Source organism: Molothrus aeneus, chromosome 10 (assembly GCF_037042795.1).
Source record: "Molothrus aeneus isolate 106 chromosome 10, BPBGC_Maene_1.0, whole genome shotgun sequence".
Lineage (NCBI taxonomy): Eukaryota > Metazoa > Chordata > Aves > Passeriformes > Icteridae > Molothrus > Molothrus aeneus.
In genome coordinates, this window is record NC_089655.1 from 9,882,589 (window position 1) to 9,907,265 (window position 24,677).

The 24,677-nt window shown below is 38.4% G+C and overlaps 1 protein-coding gene across 1 annotated transcript; it reads left to right on the forward strand.

Annotated features, from left to right (window-relative positions):
* Nucleotides 1-421: 421 nt before the first annotated feature.
* RHBDD1 (rhomboid domain containing 1) lies at nucleotides 422-24,060 on the forward strand. Its single transcript, XM_066556614.1, has 7 exons — nucleotides 422-501; nucleotides 6,240-6,759; nucleotides 8,035-8,167; nucleotides 11,197-11,285; nucleotides 13,209-13,259; nucleotides 17,759-17,881; nucleotides 23,735-24,060. The coding sequence occupies exons 2-7, from the start codon at nucleotides 6,327-6,329 to the stop codon at nucleotides 23,845-23,847; spliced, it is 942 nt and encodes a 313-aa protein (XP_066412711.1). The 5' UTR covers nucleotides 422-501; nucleotides 6,240-6,326; the 3' UTR covers nucleotides 23,848-24,060.
* Nucleotides 24,061-24,677: the final 617 nt, after the last annotated feature.

The window sequence follows — 24,677 nt, forward strand, 5'->3', positions numbered from 1 at the left end:
ATCGCCCCTGGAGGTGTTTAAGAAAAGACTGGACGTGGCACTGACTGCCATGGTCTGTTTAACACGGCAGTATTTAGTCGTAGTTGGATTTAATGATCTCAGAGGTCTTTTCCAACCTTGTTGATCCTGTGATTCTACAATGTCTTCACCTAATTGCTTTTAACGCTTGAAAAAAAAAAAAAGTCCTCGAACTATTAAACTTACAGAACTAGTTACTGTTTTGCATCTGCAGTAAAACGCCCTCAAAGGCAAGCCGACTGTGTATTTTAATAGTGGGCAGTGCCAGCGGCCAACAGCCGCCCCGAGCGGCCGCCTCAGCTTTCCCGCCTCCGCGCCCCGCCCTCATCCCGCCCGCGCACAGCGCCCCTGGCGGCACGGCGGCCTCGGCGCATGCGCGGTGCGTTCCCCGGGCGGGGCCGGGGCCGCGCCCCTCGCCGCGGAGTGGCGGCCGCGAGTCACGCGGGGCGGTGCGAGGTTCCCGGTCTGCCGCCGCCGGAGAACGTGAGTGCAGGGGCGGGGGGATGCTGAAGCCGCCGTCGCCACCTCCTCCCCGTCCCTGCGCGGCTCCTCCTGCCGTGCTCTCTTATTCTGCTCTCCTGCCCTCCTCCTGTCTTGCCTTTGCCGCCGCCTCCCGGCGGAGAGCGGCCCCCCCGGCCGTGAGGGGCGCGGCCCACACCCGGGGAGCTCCGCCCCGCTGAGGTGGGGCCGCGGTGCAAGCCCCGACAAGCGGGGCCTGGGCTGGGTAAGCTGCCCTCAAGCTGCGCTCCGTAGGAGGTTTCCCTCCGTCGCGCTTCGCTCCTTCCCGCCGCTGCAAGGAGTGGTGGTGGGAATGACGGAGCTGAAGCGGCTTGGGAAGTCGAATCGCCGATATTTCACGGTTTCGCAGCCATTATCTTTATACACACACCCAGCGTCGTGCCCGTGGACTCGGTTCCTGGGAGCGCTGTGGTGGCGGGAGGAGCCGGGTGTCGGGAGCAGCGGGGCTTATCCGCAGCCACAGCTGCGCGTGATGGTTGGTGCTCCTCACACCGCTCCATTCTGGCCTTACTGCTTTCGTTTGCCCCGTTTTCCGCAGTGGTGTTTTTTTATAAATTCCAGAAACAACTTCTTAAAAAAATCAGTAACTCGCCACAACTATGTACTTTCTTGGTTAATGCTACAAAACAAAAAATCCTGCCCCCCAAAACTGAAAATAACTTGCAGCTGTAGCGAAGAAGAGGCAAAGGCAAGTATATCTTGTCTGCATTTGGTAAGCCTTCTTCCAGTTGTTAAACACCGAGTCTGAGTAACTCAGGTGTCTGTGAAATGTAATGAACTATACCTGAGCTGGTTTGATTTCCTGAAATAGCACAGTGATGTTCTTCCTGGAACTGGTTTTTATTGACATAGATTGGAAGTGTTGACAACAGTAGTATAAAGCTAATACTAGAACGCATGTGTTTCTGAATTGATTATTTAACCAGTATTATTTTAAAGTGGATTTCTTCAAAAAGTTCCTGTTCTTCCTTTCCTGCCTTTCCTGTTCTTCCTTTCTCTTATGCGCTGCAGGCAAATTGTCCTTCAAAGCTACCAAGGAATGCCAAAATTGTGAGAGCTGTTGTGCTTCACACTTCTGTAGTGGAGTCAGGCAATCTTTGAGAGTTTAATTTTTCATAATATTAAAAAGTTCTTCAGATAAAGGAGGATGCTCTTCTAGTACGATTACCCAGTTAAAACATTGTACACGTGTAGCAACTGCAATCGAGTGGGGAAAAAAACCCCAACAAACCCCAAATCCCTGACCCTGAGTTAAACATCTGTGAAGTTAAAACTCAGCTGTGGCCTAATCTGAAGTTCACTGTTGTTTTGATCTATTTTTATTTTAAGCTGTGACATCCTCTTATCTTTATAAGTACAGTGATATTAAATATTTATGACTATTTCACTTCTCCAACTTCGATTAGTGTAGATGTATCCTGGTGTTTTGAAAGGCAGTTACTAATTACTGTCTGTCAGGAGAGAGATTTGACCTAGTCCCTTGGGTTCTCTCCTGTGAAAGATGTCTCATTTATTTTGGGGTAAGGTGGCTAAAATGATTCTTGGCATGTATTGTTTAACATGTGTACATTTTCTTGTGAACAGTAATTGTTGCACCCTTCAGAACACAATTTGCAGTTTTAAGGTGAAGTTTTTAGTTAAAAAGCTTATTTTGTTAAGAACTTCCTCCTTTAGTGGTACCTAAGAGGATTAAAAAAGCTATAAAAGATTTTCCATTTTCATGCTGAAACAGATATAAGAGGCAAAAGAACTTCTTTATTCTCACAGAAAACTTTGAATGAAATTTAAAATGTTCCATAATAAAAAAAAGACTGGGATATAGCCATTTATGAAGTCATTGAACGTTGATATTTAACTTTGAATTGTCTCAGTAAAGGAGTTTAAATTGTTTTAAAACATTTTTATTACATATGTGGGACTTCTCTTACCAAATTCTGAAATGCTGTGTCTTTTGAGTTCACCATTCAGTTTTCCTTTGTGAAGGAAAGCCCTTTAAAGGCAAATCTGATAAATCCAGAAGTTGTTCTTTATGAAGTAATTAATTTTATAATTAAGTCGGGACCTTGTCTTTGCTATGAACTATGTAGTTGATTGGACATTTGAAAGCTGATTGTAGCTGACAGCTTGTGGCTGACCTTCTCCTTGCATACTTATTCAATAGAAACAGGATGATTCATTGTGTTTCAGTTTTTTAGTTTATTTTTCCTTGCATTGGTTGTTTTTTCTGTTAGGCATTTTCCCCACCTCTTTCCAAGGTTTGAGGGCCACAGTGAAAGTGTTTACAGTTGGCTCCTGCTTCCTTTGCCCTCCTCTTTTCCCTAAAAGCACTGATTCTGCTCTACCTGGAGAGGCCTTTGTATCCGAGTCTGTCTTCACAGACAAGTGCTGTGGGCCTGTTGAGGCTTATCTCCAGTGTGGAATGCTTTGTGCTTGCCATCTGACACTCACCCTTCGTGTTTCAAGTGGTTTTCACATTGGTCTAGCTCTAATCTCAAGATGTAGGCTGAATGCACAATTTTTTTTTTCCAGAGTGTACTTGGTTTTGCATAAACATAAAATTTCAGGATAGTTATGTCTATTTTAGGGGGAGCAAGGGCACAGGGGGATTCTTTTCCTCTAAATTCAAATTACAGCTATAGGAAAAGATGGTAGAACATTTCATTTTAACTGATATTTACTAAAATAATTACTTTATGACATTATTTTTTTAGTAATGTCAAGACATAATATTTTATGGTTGCCAATTGAGTGAGGGGGTTTGTCACAGTAAAAATAAGTTTAAATGCTTTTACTTGTTTAGTATGAAACAAACAAATTCCAAGAATATTTAGTTCAGACATTTATCTTGAGTAGGTGACAAAAAATGCAGACACGTGGCAGCCTGGATGCAAGACAAATGTCTGTTTCAAGTCTGTTCTGGAAATTTGTACATTTTGAAGTAGGTGGCATGTTTTCAGAAAAAAAAAAGAAGAAAAAAGTGCTTCATTGTTTCAGGCCTCATTAGACTTTTAATGAACAGTGTAGAGGCTGAGGAAGAATGTTCAAACAGCTGAAAGCTGTGTATGTTTTAAGGGAGTTGCATTAAAGAGGCTCTCAAATAACTTCTGTTCTCTTGCTGGGGTCTTTTTCCCTTTGACTCAAACACACAATGTGTTTTGGCTGACATTTTTGGTTGCTCCCAGTAATGGGAATGGTTTATGATAACTAGCACTGCTGAAATCATGATGGAAAACATTCCCAATTCTGTTCCATGATTGTTGTCTGGCTGTGTGCTGCATGAGGGTTTCTTTTCTTAGGTGCATGGGTGTTGAAAGCACTTAAATTGGGAATTTAAGGGTATCAGAAGCAGAGATGGGAACTTTAAAACATAAGATATTTGACAATTTGAACAACATGGTATGGCAAGATTTTGATGTTTCCTCGTAACTTGCATTTAAAGGATGTTCACTTTGAAATTCTAACAGTTTTTGTGTCGATGGTTTTGTGGTGAAAAAGATGGAACTGTGCATGTGGTACAAGAAAAGCCAGAGGTCTGCATAGAAGATTATAAGAATATTGGGGGGTGTTGGTGTACCTGATATCAGAGCTAGTGTGGAAAAAGAGAATGACATTGACATTGATTAAACTTTGCTTTAACTATATTTTTTTTGCTAATGTTAAAGTCAAAGACTGACAACGTAATTATCTGCAATGGCCAATTTGCAGCTTAACAGGTTGGTTCATTTGAGCTTTGTGAGGGCTACAGCTGTGGTATCTGCAGTTCAATTGTGATCATTTACCACTGGTTTTAGACGGCACCGGTGTAGGAAGTTACATGTTCCAGAGGCCTGGTATGTTTCTGTTGTTTTCACTCTGTTTTGGACAAGGCTCAGGCATTATGTAGCATTTCCAATATAATAAAGTGGGAAAAACGTAGTCAGTTTCATTGTAATGTAGCAAATACATTTTACATGCATTCTGGTTTACTGCAGTCGTTTTCAGAATAAAAAACCACAACCAATTTGGCTTTTTCTTCTCTTAAATTGCTATAATAAGCATAAAGGTGATTTAACCAGAAATACAGAGACTAAAAAAATACTTAATTATAAGAAGTGGCATTAATTAATCCTGTGTGTGAACTAGCATGGAACTGTGTGCTTCCCTCACTTCAGGATGAGCAGAGAAGGTAGCCTGGCCCCTAGCTGGTTGTCCTTGATGTTCCACCCTCTGCAGGTCTCCCAGGTCCTTTTGCTGGTGCAGGATAACACCATCCAGAGATGCTTTTTATTTTCCATCTGCTCACTCACTTTGGGGAATGCAACCCAATCAAATTATTAAGAATACTCTGAATACCTGAATAAACATATTTAGTAAAGTGTTTGCAGGCATGGCAATGGTCTGTAGAAATGTGAAATTAGTAAATCCTAACAGACATAATGGGGAAGGTTCAATTTTGCAACTTGAGCTGTCCTTTAGAAGAACTAGATTGTTTATCTAATGAAAATGTTGAAGAGGAATAATTTTGTATTAATTGGAAAGGCATTTAAATTAAAAATTAGTATATTAACTTTAAGTATGTTTACTAAAAAAGAAGGTTAATGGGGTGTTGAAATGAGAATTTTGTATATATCTGATTCTTTCAGGTGGTTTCATTTGAAACCTGGTGGCAGAGTTTTGAAGAGGAATTGTGTTTTGCTGGTTCTACATAACTGATACTTAGACATGGAATAACGTGTTGGGTGTCTCCAGTAGTTCTGCAAAGGAGGGACACCCTGGAGGGGAGGAGAGGCTGTGCTGTGGTTGGGCCACCCTGCAGAGCTCTCAGAGGTGAAGCAGGGCTGGCCAAGCTGGCTCTGGTTCCGAATCCTGGGTCTCTTCCTGTCTTCCACAGGTGGCTCCACGCTCACAGCCCCTGTGCTCTATTACCCAGTGCAGCTTCCTCCCTCCTCTCTTGTCAGTCCCCGTCAGAGTCAATCTGTTTCTTGCCAGATCTCTTTCTGTAGCCCTCTTCAATCTCCTGGGTTTTTCTGGCATAAATAAGGCAAAGATGAAAATTTTGTTACAACTCTTAAAATTTTTTATGCTGGTTTTGTATATGATTTCCCCCTAGAGTTTTCTTTTCTCCATCGCTTACTTCTAAACTAAACTATTTTCATCCTTAGGAAAGCAGTTACAATTTTCAAATTGCATCTAGGAGTGCTTAGCTGTGTCTCTGTTCCTTTTCTAAATTGTGACTTTTAGTTTTCAAGCTTAGCTTGTTTGGAATATTTGTAAAAGTTGAAAAAGTGGTCATTAAAAAAAATTAAATATGTAGCAAAAATAGGAATCCTGGAAACTGAGACTCTAGAGAAGAATTTTGAACTGTTTTCCTTCCTGTAATCTTAATTATTCTGACTGAATGAGAATTAATGAAAACATGTCCAGAATACCCAAGTATTTTAATGGATTAAGTACAGCATGTGGAAGGATGTGAAACAGAGGTTGCAGACTGCTTTTTCTCTCAATGTTTGTCTGGATTGCCTGTATAAATCTCTTTTATTTGTGTTTTGTATCAGTTTACAAATTCTGATTTCTTTTCCTCACTTGAATTTTTGTTCTGATATATAAAAGGTCTCAGCTGATTACCTTGATGAATTTTTTTTTGTGTTTAAAAACTCATGAAAACAGTGATGAGCTTCAAAACACTGCAATATGTATATAACAAGTTATCTTTTTTCTTTCAGAATTTCCAAAACTTGTATGGTTTTGAAATTGAACAAAGGACTGGAAATTGAAATAATCTTCACATTTCTTTGAATGAAGAACTAACTATGGAACGAAGGCAAAGAGGAGTCAGTGCTGGACTGCTTTTGCTGCTTTATCAAATTTCTCAAGTTGGGCTCCAGAACATTCCTTCTGTTACCCTTGGGGTGCTGGTACTGAATATTTTTCTCTTTCTGAATCCTTTGAGGCCACTGTCTGAAGCGTGTCTCAGTGTAAATGAAGCTGTCCACAGAAAGAACTGGCAACGTTTGCTGCTTGCTCCTTTCCACCATGCAGATGATTGGCATTTGTATTATAACATGATTTCCATGCTTTGGAAGGGCATAATGCTGGAAAGAAAGCTGAAGAGCCTATGGTTTGCCTACATAATTGCAGTATTTTCAATACTGATTGGAGTAGTTTACCTGGTGCTGGAAGTCCTGCTTGTGATAATTCTGGATGATCCTTCCTATGAAATAAATTGTGGCGTGGGTTTTTCAGGTAAGACACAGGGTTGGTCCAATTTACTTATGTACAATTCATCTGTATATTTGCTATATAACAATAACTGTTAATTGCAGAAAGAGCATAGGTGTACATCTGTATATATGTATGAGTGTCACATCAGTATGCTTCTCCTATTTTTAAATTGAAACATGTACTATGGGCATGAACATAAAGTAATTCAGTTCATGTTCTTATGACCAGCAGGGACTTTACATGAGAACATGAAAATATCATCATCCTTGGAGAATTGTGTTTTCTGTTTCATATTGCTGGTTAATTAAAGTCTGAACTCTTAATTTTCAGATGTTGTATAAACATTTCAATAATGCTCCTTAGGTGGCTTCTAGAAAAGCCTGTCAGTTTAAAATTACTCATGTCTGTCTTTGGAGACACTCCCCTAGATTTCCTTCTGCTAGCAACATCCAAACACCTGATTTTGGTCATCTTCCTTCCAGTAATGGTCTTGTCTCCTCCTTTAGCAGATCATTTTAAAGTCAATAAATTTCTTCTCTTTAAAAAATCTGCAGTCAAGTAGAAAAGTAGCCCTGCATTTCTACATAAGTAGGGGATTTCCTTCCTGTCCTTGGGACCTAACCTTAGAAGGCAAGCTTTCTTTTTCAGCCTTTAAGAAAGTTGTTAGACCACTGTGAGCTTTCTCTTGAGAGGGACTTTTTCATAAACACTTCCAATAAGTTCTCTGAATTCATTCTATCATATTGGCTGGCAGTTGCATGATAAAACAATTGCAGTCAGTTAGAAATTAATACTATTTACTCTGATTAAAGGTGATTTATCTACTTTATCTACTTTTTTTTTCAGAAACAAGTGATTCTGGAGTATGTGTAAGATGATTTTCCATTAATTCAGAATTTGAACCTACTGTTGAGCTTTACACATATTTGTTTGTCTTGTTTTCAGTAGTGGCTTTTCTCAAGTCACAGAACATTTTTTTGAGTTCATTAATTTTGTCAATTATTTCAACTAGAACTCCCATTTTAAATTATGTTTGTATTGTTTTGAATACCTAAATAGCTACAGTGAGAAGGCACATTAAAAAGCAGCTTAGATTTGGCTGTTATACAAATATACAGTTTTTGTATCTTTTTTTTTAAGTCACTGAAAAGTATCACTGAAAGAACAGAATTGTTCTGGCATGCAGCAATATGCTTCATGGTGCTTTGAAACTGCATGGTACTTCAAATTGTTTGTATTTCTTTATTATTTGGTCACAAGTATTTCTCTCTTCATGTGATTTCTTCTTTTTTGCAGGAGTCTTGTTTGCTTTGAAAGTTCTGAACAACCATTATAACCCAGGAAGAGTGAGCAGTGTCTTTGGATTGCCCATATCCAGTAAATATGCTTGTTGGGTGGAGCTGGTGGCTATTCATTTCATCTCCCCAGGGTAAATGCATTTGATATTTCAAGGAAAGGAGAAGAGATTGGGGCTGTCTGGAGTAGTTTGAAATGTCTCTTGAATTGTGAGTAGTGTTAGCTGGTATCCCAGTGCAGTGTTGGGCCTGCAGTCTGCTTTTTCCTTAAAACCAAAAAAACATTTTTTTGAGTACATCTCAAATTAAAAACCTGAAATACTGTTCTCAGCAGGTGTAATTGAGTATTTGAGGGAAGATAACAAAAGTTGATGGGCAAGGAAAGGGCTGAGCCTGTTCAACAAGGTGGCTCAACTATTCCACCATAGTGCCAAGGGCTTCATGAGCTGAGCAGCATTCCACTGTCTGCTTGCCATTGCTGTTCTAGACCACTCTGGCTTAGTCACTCCTCTGATTTATGATCAGAATATCATCCAGTATTCTGCCAGTTTTGTCACTGTCAGTGTCACTGTCCTGCAGTGCTGCTGGTCACCTCCCTCAGTTTCCCTGGGTGCTCTGTGCCAGCACAGTTCATCTGCCCCTACCTCTGGGAGAACCTTGCTCTTCGTTGCAGTTGATTTCTTTAAGTCCTGTTTGCAAATGAGTAATTTTCCTATGTAATATTTTGTAACTGTGAATCACATTGCTGAATATATGCAAAGTACAGACACAAAACCTATGAACTCTCAAATCAGATTGTTTATTACACAGATTAATATTATTTATTAATCACAGTACAATTTCCCTTTTTCAGAAAGATAAATATCTCAGCAATACTGAGAATTTCCTTGTCAGACACTATGATATAGCTGATAGAACATTTCCTAGTGCAGAAGGAGAATTCAGATATTGCTTAGGTTGAGCACTGGTTTTATGGCTTTATCCTGGCTGCTCAATTAACTGCAGTGAGGATTAAAGACAGAAGAGTGCTCTGCCCAAATGCAGTTTTGTTTGTGAGCTGCATGGCATTGCTACAGATGTAAAAGTAAAGCTTTCAGTGCATTAAAAACATTTTTGTGAAATACATTAACTGTTGTTTTAGCTGTACATAGGTTTTATTTGGTGATATGTTTAACAATACTGTTTTTAATTAAGGAATAGTGGAAGGGCGTTGTGTATGAAGTAAAACCATATCCTACTGTTTATGGTAGAGTAAAAACATGAATTCAGACATTGTGTGCTGTTCTTTTTCAGTTGCTTTATTGTAGAAATGTCTTTGGATTGAGAGTGGATAGAAAGTCCAAAAATAATATAAAAATTTTTTTCATAATTTCATGGAAGTTTAGATTGCTGCCTCATCTAAACCTCTACAGTGACCTCTACAGAGGGCAATTTCACAGCACTTAAATGATAATAGAGGCTACAGAAAACAAGTAGTGATCTCCAGAAATTCATATGCTAGAACATATGTTTAATTAGTAACTGCCTACTGCCTTGCCATGAACCATAGCAATTGTATCTCTCACAGCATTGCTCTTACATGCTCATCTGTGTGCTCAGGGCAGGTTATAATATTTGAAGTCTATGTTTAACTGGTTCCTTTTGTAAACTAAATTGCATAATTTAATTTTGAATAGATAAGAGGTCAGTAATTGGGGCAGAATTCTGCCCAGTTAGAAAGTTTATGCAATAAATTTGGGCCTGCTGTGCTGAGAGAGGATTTAGAAGTTTACTGACATCTTATTATTTTCTTTCTCATTAATGTTTTTGTTTTGGAAAAATTTTCAAGTGCGTTCAGTATCTTTCTAATCTTCACCTTCCATAAAGGATATTGAGATGTAGGCTTTGCTTAGCAGTCTTTGGGATTGTTTGTTTAATGGAAGAACAGACGTGGGCAAAGTTACTTTCTGTTTCATCTGTGCCTCCTCCAGACCTGAGCAGATATCTTAAGTCTTAGGTGAACCAATATCATGTTGGTGATTCCTAGAGTAGGTGATTTCTACGTATTTTTTATTTTCTGAGGTCAGACATTTTCCAAGTCAGGCATGCATTTTTCATAAATTTGGAAAATCTGTTCCAGAAAAGCTGTTTGGAAAATTAGTTCCTTATAGATACTTTATTTTGGTAACTACCTTTTATCTATAAATTTTCACATCAGCATTTATGTGTTACTCTCTAGAGAGTTGTTGGTTTTTAACAAGAGAGAACTGCAGCTCCCCATGGCACTAGAGAGTTTGAGGTTAAGTAGGTGGCAAAAGAGTGAATTTAGATGTGATCTTTACCTCCCTCTAGTGACACGTGCATTTTCCTGTCTCCTTTACCACTGATGCCTGGAAGGTGGCTTGGCTTGAGTGCTTGTGCCATCCTCTGTAAAACTCCTGTAGATCACTGACCTGAATGTAAAAATTGATGCCAACATTACACTTGGTGCATTAAACAGAGGTTTCATTTCTACTTTATAAAGGAAAAAAAAGCTCATTTTAGCTTGTATTATTTAAATTTTTTGACAATCAGTATAAATGAGTTATTTCTAATTGCACATATGAGGAAATTTAAATGTTTAGTGTATTGGCTCCTGTAACTTGGTAAGAAAGGTGAAAAATTTGCAACTAGTGTTTACACCTGCTTGAATTCAGAAGATTTTCTCTTACTCTATGTTTAAACACAAAAGAGTTTAACTCTTAACTTGAATTCTGAAAATTGATTTCTTAATTTATAGAGTACCCCATAGTCATGTCAGTAACTTGAGCAAAGCTTGTTTACAGTAAATATGTTCTTCTGGTTTGATTTCTCAAAAGACCCCAGAGACTTTTCCTTCTGTATACAAATGGTAATGATATTTTTAAAGAAATGGTAATGATATTTTTAAAGAAATTTAAAGAAATCTCTCCAATTAGCTTTCTCAGGATATTTGTTAAATACTTTCCTGTAACTGTGTAACTCCCAATTTTAGAAAGAAGACTTGGCATTACAACCTTGCAGGCAAGTAATGTCTCTGTGCTTGGTCTCACTCAGGGACTTTCTCTGGAAGTCTCAGAGACTTTATCTTTACAACTAGTTCTACACTCTCCCTTTTGTATCCCTACCAAAAAAAGTCTCCTCACAGGATTTTTTTATTTTCTAGGACTTCTTTCGCTGGGCATTTGTCAGGGATTCTTGTTGGATTGATGTACACTATGGGACCTCTGAAAAAGATCATGCAAGCCTGTGCAGGTATATAATTTTGTTGAATTTACAAAATCTGCATAAGGAACACTTTTATTTTTAAAATTCAGTAAGCCTTGCATATAGAAATTCAGCCCATTCCAGCAAGTTTTTAGACAATTAAAGATGTGCTCATTTTATTCAAGCAGGTGCAGAAGAAAAAATTCTTTTTTTTTCTTAAATATGGAGAAGAGCAATTAAGAATAAATGTGACTTTCAGATATTTTTACTTAGAGGAGTAACTTTTACTCTTCTTTTCAAGTATTTATTTAGAGTACAATCTTTCAATGAAAGTGGCACTTCAAGTGAAATGTGGTGAAGCCATAACATATGTCAGAGCCAAGTGTTTCCATTTTGATTTCTGCTGTTATGTTGATTCTAATGGAAGTTTGTATGGTATGAAAAAGGAGGTGGGATGCTTAAGAAATGGTTGCTGGATTTCTCAATGTGTTATTACAGATTTTCATATTGCAGTAATAATTATTTTCTAAAAAAGATTATAGCTTTAGATATCTTTAGTCTTAAAAATTGTTTTAAATGCAGACAGCCCTGAAAACTTTTAAATGAACAGTCCCATAGATGTCAGTGTTTTAACTGGAAGTCTAAGCCCCCACACAGCAGCTGTGCTGGGGTTGGTTGGCAGAATATTTGGCTTTTTTTTGTCTGACTACTTGATAGGTTGAGTACTTTATTCATGACTGTTCCATCCAATTGAACATGGATACGGTGTTTGTACAGTGGGGAATTAATTGTTCAGATGTGTGTGCTCTCACTGGGGCTTTGACCACAGCTTGGGGATAGTCTGTAGGTCATGCATGTTCAGCAGCTGGAAGGGAAATGACACCAGAGCATCAGCTTTCCTGCCTTGCTGGAGGAACAGGTGTCAGGTGTCTTGTTAGTTAAAGGTTAACCTTGCATGATGCTGTGCCACAGGGAGCTGCCTGATCACTATGGAACAGGCATCAGCTCAGCTGCCAGGGCAGCTTCAGGGGCTCCACCTTGGACATGGCAAGATGCAGCCCTACCTGAGTAATCTCTCTGATCTCCTCACTAACCCTGCTCTGCTTGGAGTTGGACTGGGGACCTGCTGAGGTCCCTTCCAATCAATTTCTCTGGGATGTAGGGGGGATAGAATATAAGAAAATAAAGATAGTGTAGAAAGTAATCTTACCTGTAAGGAGTTGCAGCTGGGCCAATTATCAAAGATTAGGAACAGACCTGACTTTACCAGGCCACAGCTGCAACCAATGAGAAGATGCTATAAAAGAGTGGGGTGGCTGCTCAAGAAGGGAACTGGAGTCAGTTGGCTGCTTTGTGAAGAAGAAAGAGTCAGTGCTCTGAGGAGCTGCCCACGAGAAATACCAAGAAGGTGTGAAACCTTTGTGATAAGGAGACAGCAGTATGGAACCCTGCAATAAGATGACGACGCTGGGATTCAGGGATAACCCCACAGTACTGTCAGTGAAACCTGCCCTGGCTGCTGTGCAGGTTCTGTGTGACTGACAGCTGCAGGAAGCAGTGTTGAGCACACAGGCATTTTTTTTTTCTCCTATGTGGCAAAGCAGGAATAATGCAGTGTTGCTCCAGTCCTCAGTTTTCTGTGCATTAAACGTTGTTACTAATGAATACTCTCAAAAAAGAAATGGTTCATTATGTGTTCTGGGAGAACATAGTAGGTTGGTTTGCTTTTTTTCTAGTCTACATGGATGTATTGCTTGAACATGGCACTCTACTATAAAATCTGGAACATACAAGCTTGCAATAGTATATTCTCTCACTGTTGCCAAAACAATCAACAGATACCCATGACTTATTTCCTGCCTGTATCTTATGAAACAAACTCTTAAATAAAGGGTACTTTAAATTTAAATTTCGTATTCTATAAAGAAAATATGATTATTCTAACAATATATGCATTATTCTTTTATTTAGCTGGCATTTCTTTCTTCACTGAGCCTGACAGGCCAAGGGACTACTATTCAGGTAAGTACTCTTGTCCACTTAACCAAAAACTTACTCCAGCTTTAAAAACAGTTTCTGCTAATGATTAGAAAACCTATAGGGTTTTCTAATCATGTTAGCTATGTAAATGGAAACATACAGAGTATACAAAATATTCTGCACACATATACTTGCTAAACTTATATTACTTCTCTGGGCATGTCTCACCTTTCCTCTTCAGGCAAGTGTGTGGATGGATTTTGTACAGGAGGCTTAAGCCTCAAATTAAGGTCATGACTTCCTAAAATGCTACCTCAGGGAAAATAGCATCCCTTTTGCACAAGGTGTAGCAGTAGGGAAATTGTGTCTACTGAAAGCAGCCTTTTGGACCTTGGTAAATATGCCCTCATCTGGCAAATTTATCTGTTCCATTCTAGGGTGGTTTTCCCTGTTTAACAAGGATCTTCTTCCTTTGAGCCCTCTCTGTAAATGAAGTAATTTATGTGCAGAAAGCCCCTCCTCAGCAGACTGAATTTAGGCCATCTGCAGTTTATAGCTGGATGGTTGGAATGGTGGCACCGAGTGGAGCTCATTTGATTCACCTCTCCTGCAGAGCGTTGAATCATTGCCTGTGGAGTGTACAGAAATAATAGGTGGAGTCTTTGTCTGTGGGGGCCAGGAGAGGCTGGGAGAAGGGCTCTGGGTGTTGGATCTGAGCTAAGGGATGCATGTCCTGGCATCTCTTACCTCCTGCAGTGATTTATGCTCTTTCCTAGGCATCTCCTGGAAGAGCAGGATAAATGCATAGTGATAACTCTCTCAAATATCTGCCAGTGTGCAGTGGCTTGTGGCTTAAAGATGTTCTCAGCAGAAAGTTTTATGGGAGGTTTTTGTCTTTAATAGCCCGTGGTAGATCCTTCTTCCATCAATTTGTCAAAAGCTCTTTGAATGAACATGATCACTTTTAACACCTACATCATCAGAAGAGACTCACAGTGTGTTTCCTGCTTTAGAATCTGTCATTTTTTGGTTTGGCTTAAACCTGCTAACTGCTAATTTCATTTGATGCATGTTAATTCTTCTTTGGGGAGGGAGACCAAACCTTCATTCTTTATGTACTTCTTTCCTTAGTGGCTTTTTAGACTTCAGTCCTGTACTCACAATGGCTATCTTTTCCCTCCTTTCAGAAAGTTGGAGTCTGTCTAGTTGCTTATAAAGAAACTATTTCACACGTTTGATCATTCTTACTGTTCTCTGATGTTTTGTCAGGCAGGGGTTTTTATTTTGTGTAGTCTTTTATAATTGAGATGTGCTTACTTTGAGCCAAGTTTATAGCTACATTTATTCTCCCTGATGGACTTTGTCTTCCATGAACTATCTCCAATTTTATTATTGCATTAAATAGTTCCCACAAGTAGGATTCTGGGCCCTTAAGTATTTTTGAAACATCTGTTTTGTAATTCCTAAACAAAAGATCTTAGTCTGCTTTCTTCAGCAACAGCAACAGGGATTGTTCCAACTTAAAAGTATATTTACCCAGGATTTTCATTACTCTCATTTACTGTCAGGTCACAGAACATTTGATCTAAAGGCCAGTAAAGAAATAAAACAATTTTACTACTGAGAAGTGAAATGAGAGGTGAAGGCAGTGTGTGCAGCAAGCACAAGTGACAGCACAAGTGACCTGTTCCCATGGCTGGCAGTCCCAGCCCAGGGGAAGGGGCTCATCCAGGTACAGGTGCTGCTCAGCCCAGCTGCTCACAGACACTGAACCTTCCTCCAGTGTCCCAGAACAGCAGGGTGGGTGGAAACTCAAAAGATTTACATTGGAAAATGTCCTTTAATAGCTAATGAAGATAAGAATTTGTACTCGACATTTAAACTCTGTGATCTGTTACAGCCCCTGTACAAACCCCAGCTGCTGGGAGCTTGGGTGGGTGCATGAGACCACCCTTGTGGAGGAGCAGCAGAGAGCTTCTCAACAGCCCTTTCTGTTTGCTTTTCCAATTCTTTTCAAGTAGGGAAAATGGAAGAGATTTCATGTAGTAGATCTGCCATGATGGGGAGGGAAAAAAAAGCTGTTGTATGCTGACAACAAGGAGGTCTGGGATTTTTTTGGTGTGTTTTGAGCAGTCCCCAAATGCTGTTACTTTGAGTTCTTTTGGACAAAGGGGAGATGGAGAGAGTTAACCTGAATTATCCTGTCCTCCAAATTTGCCTTTAGATATAACCATTTAATTTTTTCTTTGTACTAAATTCATTTGTCAAAAATGACTTACAGCTGCAGTTCAGAAAATATATATTTGTTGTGTTCATTCCCTGTTCATATACTTTGTAATTGTCTTTCATCCTATTTGCAGAAGTCTTAATGGAAGATTTAACCTTTTGCTTGGTGTATGATATATGGAATAAATTTGGCCATATGTGAATGAAGAAAACTCTCTCTAGTGTCATAGGCTAATGATGCATATCATGATTAGTTTTTCACTTTCTGGCATTGCTGACTATATGCCTTTAAATACCAATTTAAGTAGAAAAATAGATGAAGCTATGGTCAGAGCAGATTTTATGAAACAGCACAAGGAAACAGCTTTGAAAGAAAAAAGGTTTTAAGTGTAATTTTAGCACATTTAGTATTTAGCAGCTGAATTAGGTTTTCTCTAAGTGCAGTTCATGAATAAAGTATTAGGACATTCATTTTGATTAATAGGAACACCTTGAACATGTCAGTGTTACCAAACTGTGTCTCAATTTAAAATAAAAGATTACAGCTTTCTGAGCACTTACAACTTGCTGGCAGTGTGAAACATAAAACATAGAAAAAACTACAGCAATAGAACAAACCTAAAATGCAGCATCCTTTTGCTTTCATCAGATAATTTAATGTTTTTAGTAGCAGGATTTTTACCCTCTTCATGCATGTAGCTTTGAAGCCTTCAGAAAATAAATTTATAGCTGAGAAAATATTCATTCAGATTAACATAAAGCCGAGGAGAATGAGGAGAGTGTACAGACATAACAGCTCAATGCTTTCCCTCAGTCAGATTTCACTGCAGGTGTAGGAAAAATCTTCCAATGTCAGTTGTGTTCCAAGACAAGAAAGAATTGGAAAAAGACAGAATGTGTGTGTTTACTGTGTATGTGTACATGTGTGTATAAAGTCAATGTAGGGATATTTGCAAATACAGAGGAAAATATATAATTCAATGTAGAAGTTTGTGCGGTTACTCTGTTCAGTTTTTCCTGCTTTTTCTGTATAACTTTCAAGACAGAGTATTGCTGGTTTTATCTGACTAAAGATTCTAGAGCTTGGGATATTTTTCTTTAGCAAAATAATTTTTAAATAGAAATTATTTATTTGTCCTCACTTTGTCACCTGTATTTTTTATTAGCAACAGAAACTTCACAAATTTCACCTGGAATTGATAGAACCAATGAAAGATCATAAGACTATCATTGATGCTAATTATCTGAAGGAAAAGGAAATGGCCTGCTGTACTTGTTTAATACAAAAATATTTCCATTTTTCTCATTTTGAAAAACCTCTGTATAATTTTCTCTCAGCTGGAAGAAGCTGGCAACCTTTGTGTACTTTGGTTCTTCAAAATCCCTTGTTCAGCTCTCTGGAAATGAACACATCACAAAAGCTTTGTATTTTGAAAATACAGAAATGGAATAGAAAAACTGAACTTTTCTCCATAGTTTTCCTCAGTTGAAAAGTGTGACTTTTTTCCATAATTTTTCTCAGCTTAGGTTTTCTGTGCTCAGTCAAGATCAGATTGTGTTGTTAGCAGGAAGAGAGTGTTGCTCAATTCTCTAGCCAAGGAATTTTTTCCTTTTGAATCCCATGTGTTTGGGTGGGTGATGGCCTGTGCTTGGTTTTGGCCAGCTGTGCAAAGGCCAGGAAGGTTTGTCAGCAGTGCAGCAGCAGCAGTGAGAGGGACACTGATGAGATCTGTGCTGTGCTGGCTTTTGGCAGGGCAGGTTTAGCTGTGCCAGAGCACAACGTGAGCTCTGTACAGCACTGCAGGAATTTGCAGGAATCTTTTCCTGTGGCTTCTCTGGGTCCAAAGATGACTGGAATTTATGATGACATTGTTTTATGGGCTCTGGGGGAAAGGGGAAGAGAGGTGGGGAGAAAAAGCCTGAACAGTACCTGGTTTGTGTTCTGGTGATAGCAGTAAGGTCTCCAAATATTGACAACTAAATTTTACAAGGAGATGAGGAAAACTGTCTTTCAATTTTTGTCTGAAACTTCTTAGTAATAGCAATTCTATGACACTTACTTGTAACAGTTATAAAAAATTGAGATGTTTGGTCCATCTTTTTTCTCTTGTTTTTTTTTCCTCCTGTTACTATGCTGTGGCTTTGTAAATTAGAAGTTAATTTATGGCATATATTGTATAAGTAATTGAACCCTAAGAATTTTTTTCTTTCCCAAATTAAAACGATTTGTGGAAGAAAGATAGCAAGAAGATAATATCTGATTTCACACTTGCTGAGTAGCAGCAATTTATTTTGTTTTTTGATTCATTTTACAGAGTATTATGGCTATTATCCAGATTATCAATACAGAGCTCCAAGGAGCTACTTTGATTATACAGGTGGGCTCACTGAAGAAGAACAGCTTGAAAGGGCAGTGCTGAACAGTCTTAATGAAAGAGGTAGGAATTTTATTGCATTTTTATCTCTTAAGTTATGATTCATACTGAAAGGGACTTAGGAGGGAAATAAGATGTATTCCTCATGACTTATTTTTGGACATATATTGTAATTTTGGGAAGGAATTGATATAAAATGAGCTTTATTGTAAGGGGTATTGTCTACTTTACTGTCTTTTTAAGATGATGTTTTGCATAAGTTTGAACATTGAGTTTGAGAAAAAAATCCTTCCTTTTAGTATTAAGCATTTTGAGATGTTACTTGAAAGAATGAGCCATTTTTGTGGAGTTTTTTTAAACTATCAAGAAAACAGAATATGAATAAGTGATAAGATTATAATATAAATAAGTAGACAGTATGCACTTTAAAAGCTTACATGTATGACTTTGAAACATCTGCAACTTTCATTTGTAGCCTTAAATAATCGCCAACACTCCAGGTAAGATGTATTTTTGTATCTCCTTGTGTTTTTGAACAAGGTAAGTTTTGTGCTATCAGAGGGAATGTGTTTTGTTGGAGAATGTCCTTTGATGAAACACAACAATGAATTTCACTAGTACCTCACTAGTAGATTGCTGTGGCAAACCGAATTTCACTTTAAGCTTCCCTGCCAAAAGCAGCATTTCTTAACACTCTGCCAGTGCCTGGTTTCAGTGCTGGTTGCAGTTTTCAAGCCTCACAGGCAAGTGAAGCATGACAAGGTACCATCATATATTGTTTCCAGTAGAATTTGGTGTGATCACATACGTAGGGATCTTGCTTTATTTTGCACTTCTTTCTCCTGCCTGCTGGAACACTTCAGTTTGGACAAGCGAGACCTAAGATTTGAGCTCTTAAAATACTTCCTTAAACAAGCTGTGTAAAGGTTCAGTTTGCCTATAGGCAGATGTCTTCTTTCACAAAGAACATAATACAGAGCATGTCACTGATCACACCTGTTTCAGAGACACAAAGGAAGAGATTAAATTTACTGTACTAATGGGCAATTAGGATACTCTTCCCTGTCAGTTAGTTTGAAAAATAATTAGCTTGAATGAGCACTATCCTTTGAACACAATATGTTTTCCCTAAAGCGTGAACATTCAGGGATTCTTGCAATTACATAGATGATGAAACAGGTACTTAACATGACAAAAAATTACATAAAATGATTTGAAATAGGTTGTAATAGCAGGTACCACAATTAATTTAGGGCTCTCTTATTATATATATTTTTTCAGGGATTTTTAGGATATTTTAGGGGTTTTTTTTGCAGGAGTTTTTTTAGGAATTCTCTGGGAATGTTTAGGATACCTTTAAGGTTTTTTCAGAGTTTTAAAAATTATTTTAGGGTGTTTTAAGGGCTGTCTTATTACTAATTGGAGTTCTTAGGAGTGTTTTTGGGTATTCTTGGGGCTTTTTTAGGACTAAAAAGTTTTTTGGGCTTTTTGAGGAGTATTGAGAGTCTGTGGAGAACTTTTTTGGGACTAGGGTATTTCTAGGGTTTTTGAGGGAATTTTTTAGGCTTTTTTATCAGGGCATTTTAAAGCTATTTGGGGTATTCTTAGAGGTCTTTTAAGACTATTTAGGGATTTTTTTAAAGGTTCTTTGGGGATTTTTAGGGGTGTTTTAGGGACTTCTTTTAAAAGAAGGGTATTTTTAGGTTTTTGTGGGGTGTTTAGGACACTTTGAAAACTAGTGCTTTTTTAGGGTTTTTTTAGGGTCCTTTCAGGGCATGACAGAGGCTGAGGGGCACTGTTGGGGGCTTGAGGGTGGCAGAGGCTGGGAGCTGAGGGAGGAGCAGGGAGAGGGCACAGTGGGTGACACTCAGAGACGCTGAGGGTGACAGGGGCAGCTGGAGGGTGACACCGAGAAGCTGGAGGCTGCAAAGCTTTTTCCTTGCAAGCAGCCTTAGCCTGAATTTAGTGCCTAGGGTTAGGGTTTTGAAAACCACAAAGCCCAGAGTTCCAGGCACACTGCAGCTGCAAAAGGCATCCCCAGGGTTAGGGTTTGGGTTAGGGTTCTAAAAATGTTACCAGTGTGCTTTTAACAAATTGTTACTTCAAAAAGAGTTTATTTTGGTGATACTGATATTGACAGATGAGATTTTGAAGCATGATGAAAATAAATATAAAAATCCTTAAGTATGAATGGATTAAAGATTTAGTCTTTAGCCATCTCCTCTCCTAACCAAAACAAATTATCAGACTTTTGGGGAGGGAATGGTTTTGTGTATTTCTCAATTTTACCATCTTCTTTTAAAAACAAGAGAGAGACAAAGACTGTTCAAGATTGTTCTGGCTTGCTCTGTAACAATCCAGCTATGTCTGGATTCATTGTATGTTACTTCTAAACTCATTACCCTCAGCTACTTCCCTGCTAATTTGATTTTTCATTTGTCAGCTGTTCCAAAGCATAGCACAGAAACAGTAGTTAATTCCATCAGTCTTCTTCACCAGTTTAAGTTCAAGTCTGTAGATGAGGCATATTGACATCAGCCCCAGGAAGAATAGTTTGCTTCATAGCATGACAAAATTTTCGTACATTGACAGAAGCTGAAAGGGCTGTGCTAGAAACAATAGCAAAGGCTAATGAATGTGGTCTACTTGGAGCTGAGCAGGAAAACTGGGCAGTGATAAGTACCAAAAGCCAAAGCTCTCAGACTGTATAGCATGTCTGCGTTTTGCAGAGGGAAGGACAGGAAAGAATAAAAGCAGTTTTGCCATTTTATATTTTATATTCAGTTGTAGTTTCTGTCTGACTTCTAGTGAAACACAAAACAGTGAAAAAGTTGCTATGTTTTGTGTGTCTCAGCTCTTTCTGGAAGCCTCCTAGTCCTGTTAAAGTATGAAAGGAGGAAAAATGCCTGCACTGCCTTTCCTTAAAATTCTCTGTACAACTCAGTAAATCATAAGTGAGTTTGATTAGACCTAAAGACTTGACTGTTCATTGGCTGGAAGAGATGAAATGAGTAAAGCAACACTGGGCTTTTGACTCTGGCTTCTTGCTGCTTTCCAGTTTGCTGCTTTTACCTCCAAATGCATCAAAAATACCTTGCAATGAGCTGTGCAGGGAGGCTGTGGAGTCCCTGTCCCTGGAGGTGTTTAAGTAAAGGCTGGATGTGGTGTCAGTGCCAGAGTCTGCCTGACAAGGGCTGTTGGGTCGTAGGCTGGACTCCATGATCTCAAAGGTCTTTTCCAACGTCACTGCTTCTGTGGAAAAAAAAACCCTTGGATGTTTATAAACTAAGAGAACTCCCATTTTCTTAAATAGAGCACTTTAAACATTGGTATTTTTGCATTAAAAAGCAAGGCAAGTCAGGTTTTCAATATATTGCACTGTATGTGATCTGTAGCACACCCAAGTGCTGGTTGGTAAACTTTAATAATATTTTGTGGTTATAATATATTTAGCAGGGCTATACTATTTATGGAAGAGACAATTTATATAAAACTGGTAAAAATGAAACCCAAGCAAGTGTTGGAAGTTGTTATGACATTTGATCAAATATCCAGATCAGAGTTCTCTGTTTTGGTTAGCTGTGTGGTCCTTGCTGGGTTCAAAAGAAATTACCTCATTATCTTCTACAGCAAAGCCTCTCCAGAAGTAACAGATTTGTAGAAATGGGAAGTGTCTGGTCTTTGTATGGGTGTTTGTGTTTGTATAGTTTGGTTCTTGTATGGATACCACATTCAGTAGTGCCAGGACAGATGGTGATACTGAAAATGGTAAGCTGATCAACTGCAATGTTCTAGATTGTTCTTTAACAATCTAACAACTAAAGCTGGCATGAAAAAAAAATACAGGCATACTGCTTTGTGATACCTCTGCTATTTATTTGCTACACTCCTCTTATCAGACCTAATTGCATATTTCTACTAGTGAGACTTTAACAGTTTGGTAGCTTCATATATTCCTCCTGACTCTTATAGAGACTGTCTTGCAAATCATGTTATCTAACCTAAAAATAAGGTCATAACTTCAGAAGAGGAAAAATCAAGTGAGAATGTTTAATGTAACACTTCTGTGGCATTGCATTAATACAGGTGTAGTTACATCTGTTGCAATTACAGTGATTTTCTTCTGTTCCAAAGTGCTTTAATTGTGAACTTAAGTAACAAAAGAAACTCCTACACACAGTGACAGGGTAGGGATGGAGGTCTCAGTCTTCTATATTCACAGAATGTGGTTCTAGTTCACAATAAATTTGTAAAATACGCCATGGAAGGGTTAATGTTTTGTTCTAAGTTTGTTGTACTATATCCTTTGGTTTTGTCTGTCACCCAGTGTTGTTGCAGGTTTCCATGTCCTTTGAATGCAGTCTTAGATTCCATTAGTCTTTAATTTGTTTTTGCTGATGTGTTGAAAAGCCTGTGTTGGTTTCTTGCACAGATGTCAGGTGGTGTTTCAGTAGTAGCGGTGGCCTAATTACCATTTCTGAATACTGTGGCTTATAAATATTTTGATAAGATGAAGGTGTGATTTCATTAATATTTCTGCAGTAATTAAAAGAAAAAAGGTGTCAGGGAACTATTTTAGGTAACAGGATAATTTAAATATCTACATGCAGATACAAATACATTTCTTTAAAACATCCAGACTTTGCTGTTCACCATATTGTTTGATGTAAAAAAAGATCTTTTCTTCAACCTAAAGCTTGTCAAAATATATTGTGTAGCCTTCTATTTTTGGGTCAATATATAAAAGAGCATTTTTCATCTTTTTTTATAGCACCTCATTCTATTACTAGTGTTTATTAAAGCACATGTGTATTTGAAGTGTTGAGCATATTTTATGGGGACTATGCAAAGAATTGTCTTAACTCTGTGAGTGGTATCTATTTTCTTAAGTAAAAGTTAACCTGGGATGCTGTATAGAAAAATAAATGTTTTTATAAGAAACTTTGTTATTTAGTTGACAATTTCACTACTGGAAAGAATTTTTTAAAAAATGCAAGTAGTTTAATTATGATTATTTAAAAATCAATTATTAAACTACAGCATTATGATGCAGTTTTAACCCTATGTGGCCAGGTGAAAGCTTAAGAAATCCTGAATGTTACAAAGGTTTTATTACCTTTAAAGCAAATCTGCTTGTCCTTAACACTGTAATTGTGCTCAGAAGGCAGGCTGTGATTTTGTTTCCCAGAGCCCCTCAGCTGAGCTGCTGTGTGTAACCAAGCCCTGCGTTGTTCCTTTGCCGGGTGCCTTGATGTGAATTCTGGAGAGCTGCTGGAAGGGCCACTCCTGGCTCCTCGGGGTGCCAGGGCCCAGAGCTGTGGGGCTGGGTGTGCTCTTGGTGCTCAGATGATTTTGCTTACACTTGGAATGGTTGGGCTGCCACGTGTCCTTTCCTTGTGAAACTGCTGCCAGCTGGGGGTGGGAGCCATGTGTGCATCTGCTGTGGGGCTGCACATGTTGGACGGTACTAAAAGCAAACACAAAAGCTGCTTTTACCAGAAACAACTGCTGAGGACACTGAAATAGTTTAACATTCTGGAGTTTACTGTGTAAAGCAGGGATCGTGAAAAATGTGAATACTTGTTAATACTTGTTATTCTTAACGGGTTAATACTTGTTACATGTTCTTTTTGTTGTGGTTTGTTGTTTGGTTTGGTTTTGTTCTTGGGTTGGGGGTGGTTTTTTGGGTGGTGGTAGCTTTATTGTTTGGGGGAGTTTTCTGGTTTTGGTTTTTCTTTTTATTTGACTGTTTTTCAGAGCAGTTTCTGGATGTTGTAATTGCCCTGAAACCATCAGTATTGAAAACATTCAATTCCCTGTCTCCTTTGTGTTGTGATGCTTTGGCTTACAGGATATATGTGCATTTTTCTCTTATTACAGACCAAAATAACAGTTGTTTTTCATTGTGTATTGTAGATTCTGGTGGAGGAACACACAATTATGGGCAGCGACCTTATGGGTTTTGGTTTCCACCTGAGAACTCAGAAGAGGACGTGAGAAGGCGAAGGCTTCGTAGGTTTGACAGATGATGAAGTTGGCAGGTGTTGATGTAAAGTGCTATTCAGGCTTACCAAAATATTTACAGATTTATTTGTAACCTGTAATTTACAGAATGATTTGTAATATTTTTCCATTATTTTTACTACTTGTTGCAAAACTGCATAGGATTTGTGAGTTCAGACTCAAAGTTGGAACTTGAATTAAAAAATGTGAGATAAGAATAAATATGTGATCTTTGGCCATCTCCGTCTTAATGCACCTTAAATGGAAGAAGAATGATGGTTTTTCCAAACTGTCTTTTTTTCCTTAAATTATTTTGTATAGCTTTAAGAATTCCTTGGCTTCTTGACTGCTGATGATCTCAGACAACAGGTTTTCTTCATCCATTGCAACTGAAATGTTACGTTTTCTATGTAACTTTAAAACTATGCCATTTTTCCTTACAAACCTTTCTCAGTTATCTGTGATGACCAGCTCCTTTTTTTGGGATTACCATATGAAATTACACTTGAAAAGATTGGTTTGATGACAGTAGCTGGGTTATGTGAATCTAGGCTTAAGCTCTTGAGCAGACAAATAGTTGCAGCTATCCTTCCCCTGCTATCCTTACCAAGGAATTATTTAATACAAACTTCAGTGTTGCAGTCTTCCTCACACCATATTATCTAGAACTTGGATGAGATAAAACTGAGTTGTTACTACTTATGTGTTCCTAAAGCTTTTCTTAATATTTATGTTTTAAATCAAAAACTGCTGCCCTTTACAGAGCTGAAATAATTTATTATGAGTTTTGTGCAAAGGTAGGTGGCTATGCCATACAAAGCATATATTTATTTACTAATATTTTTAAAGTGTCTGT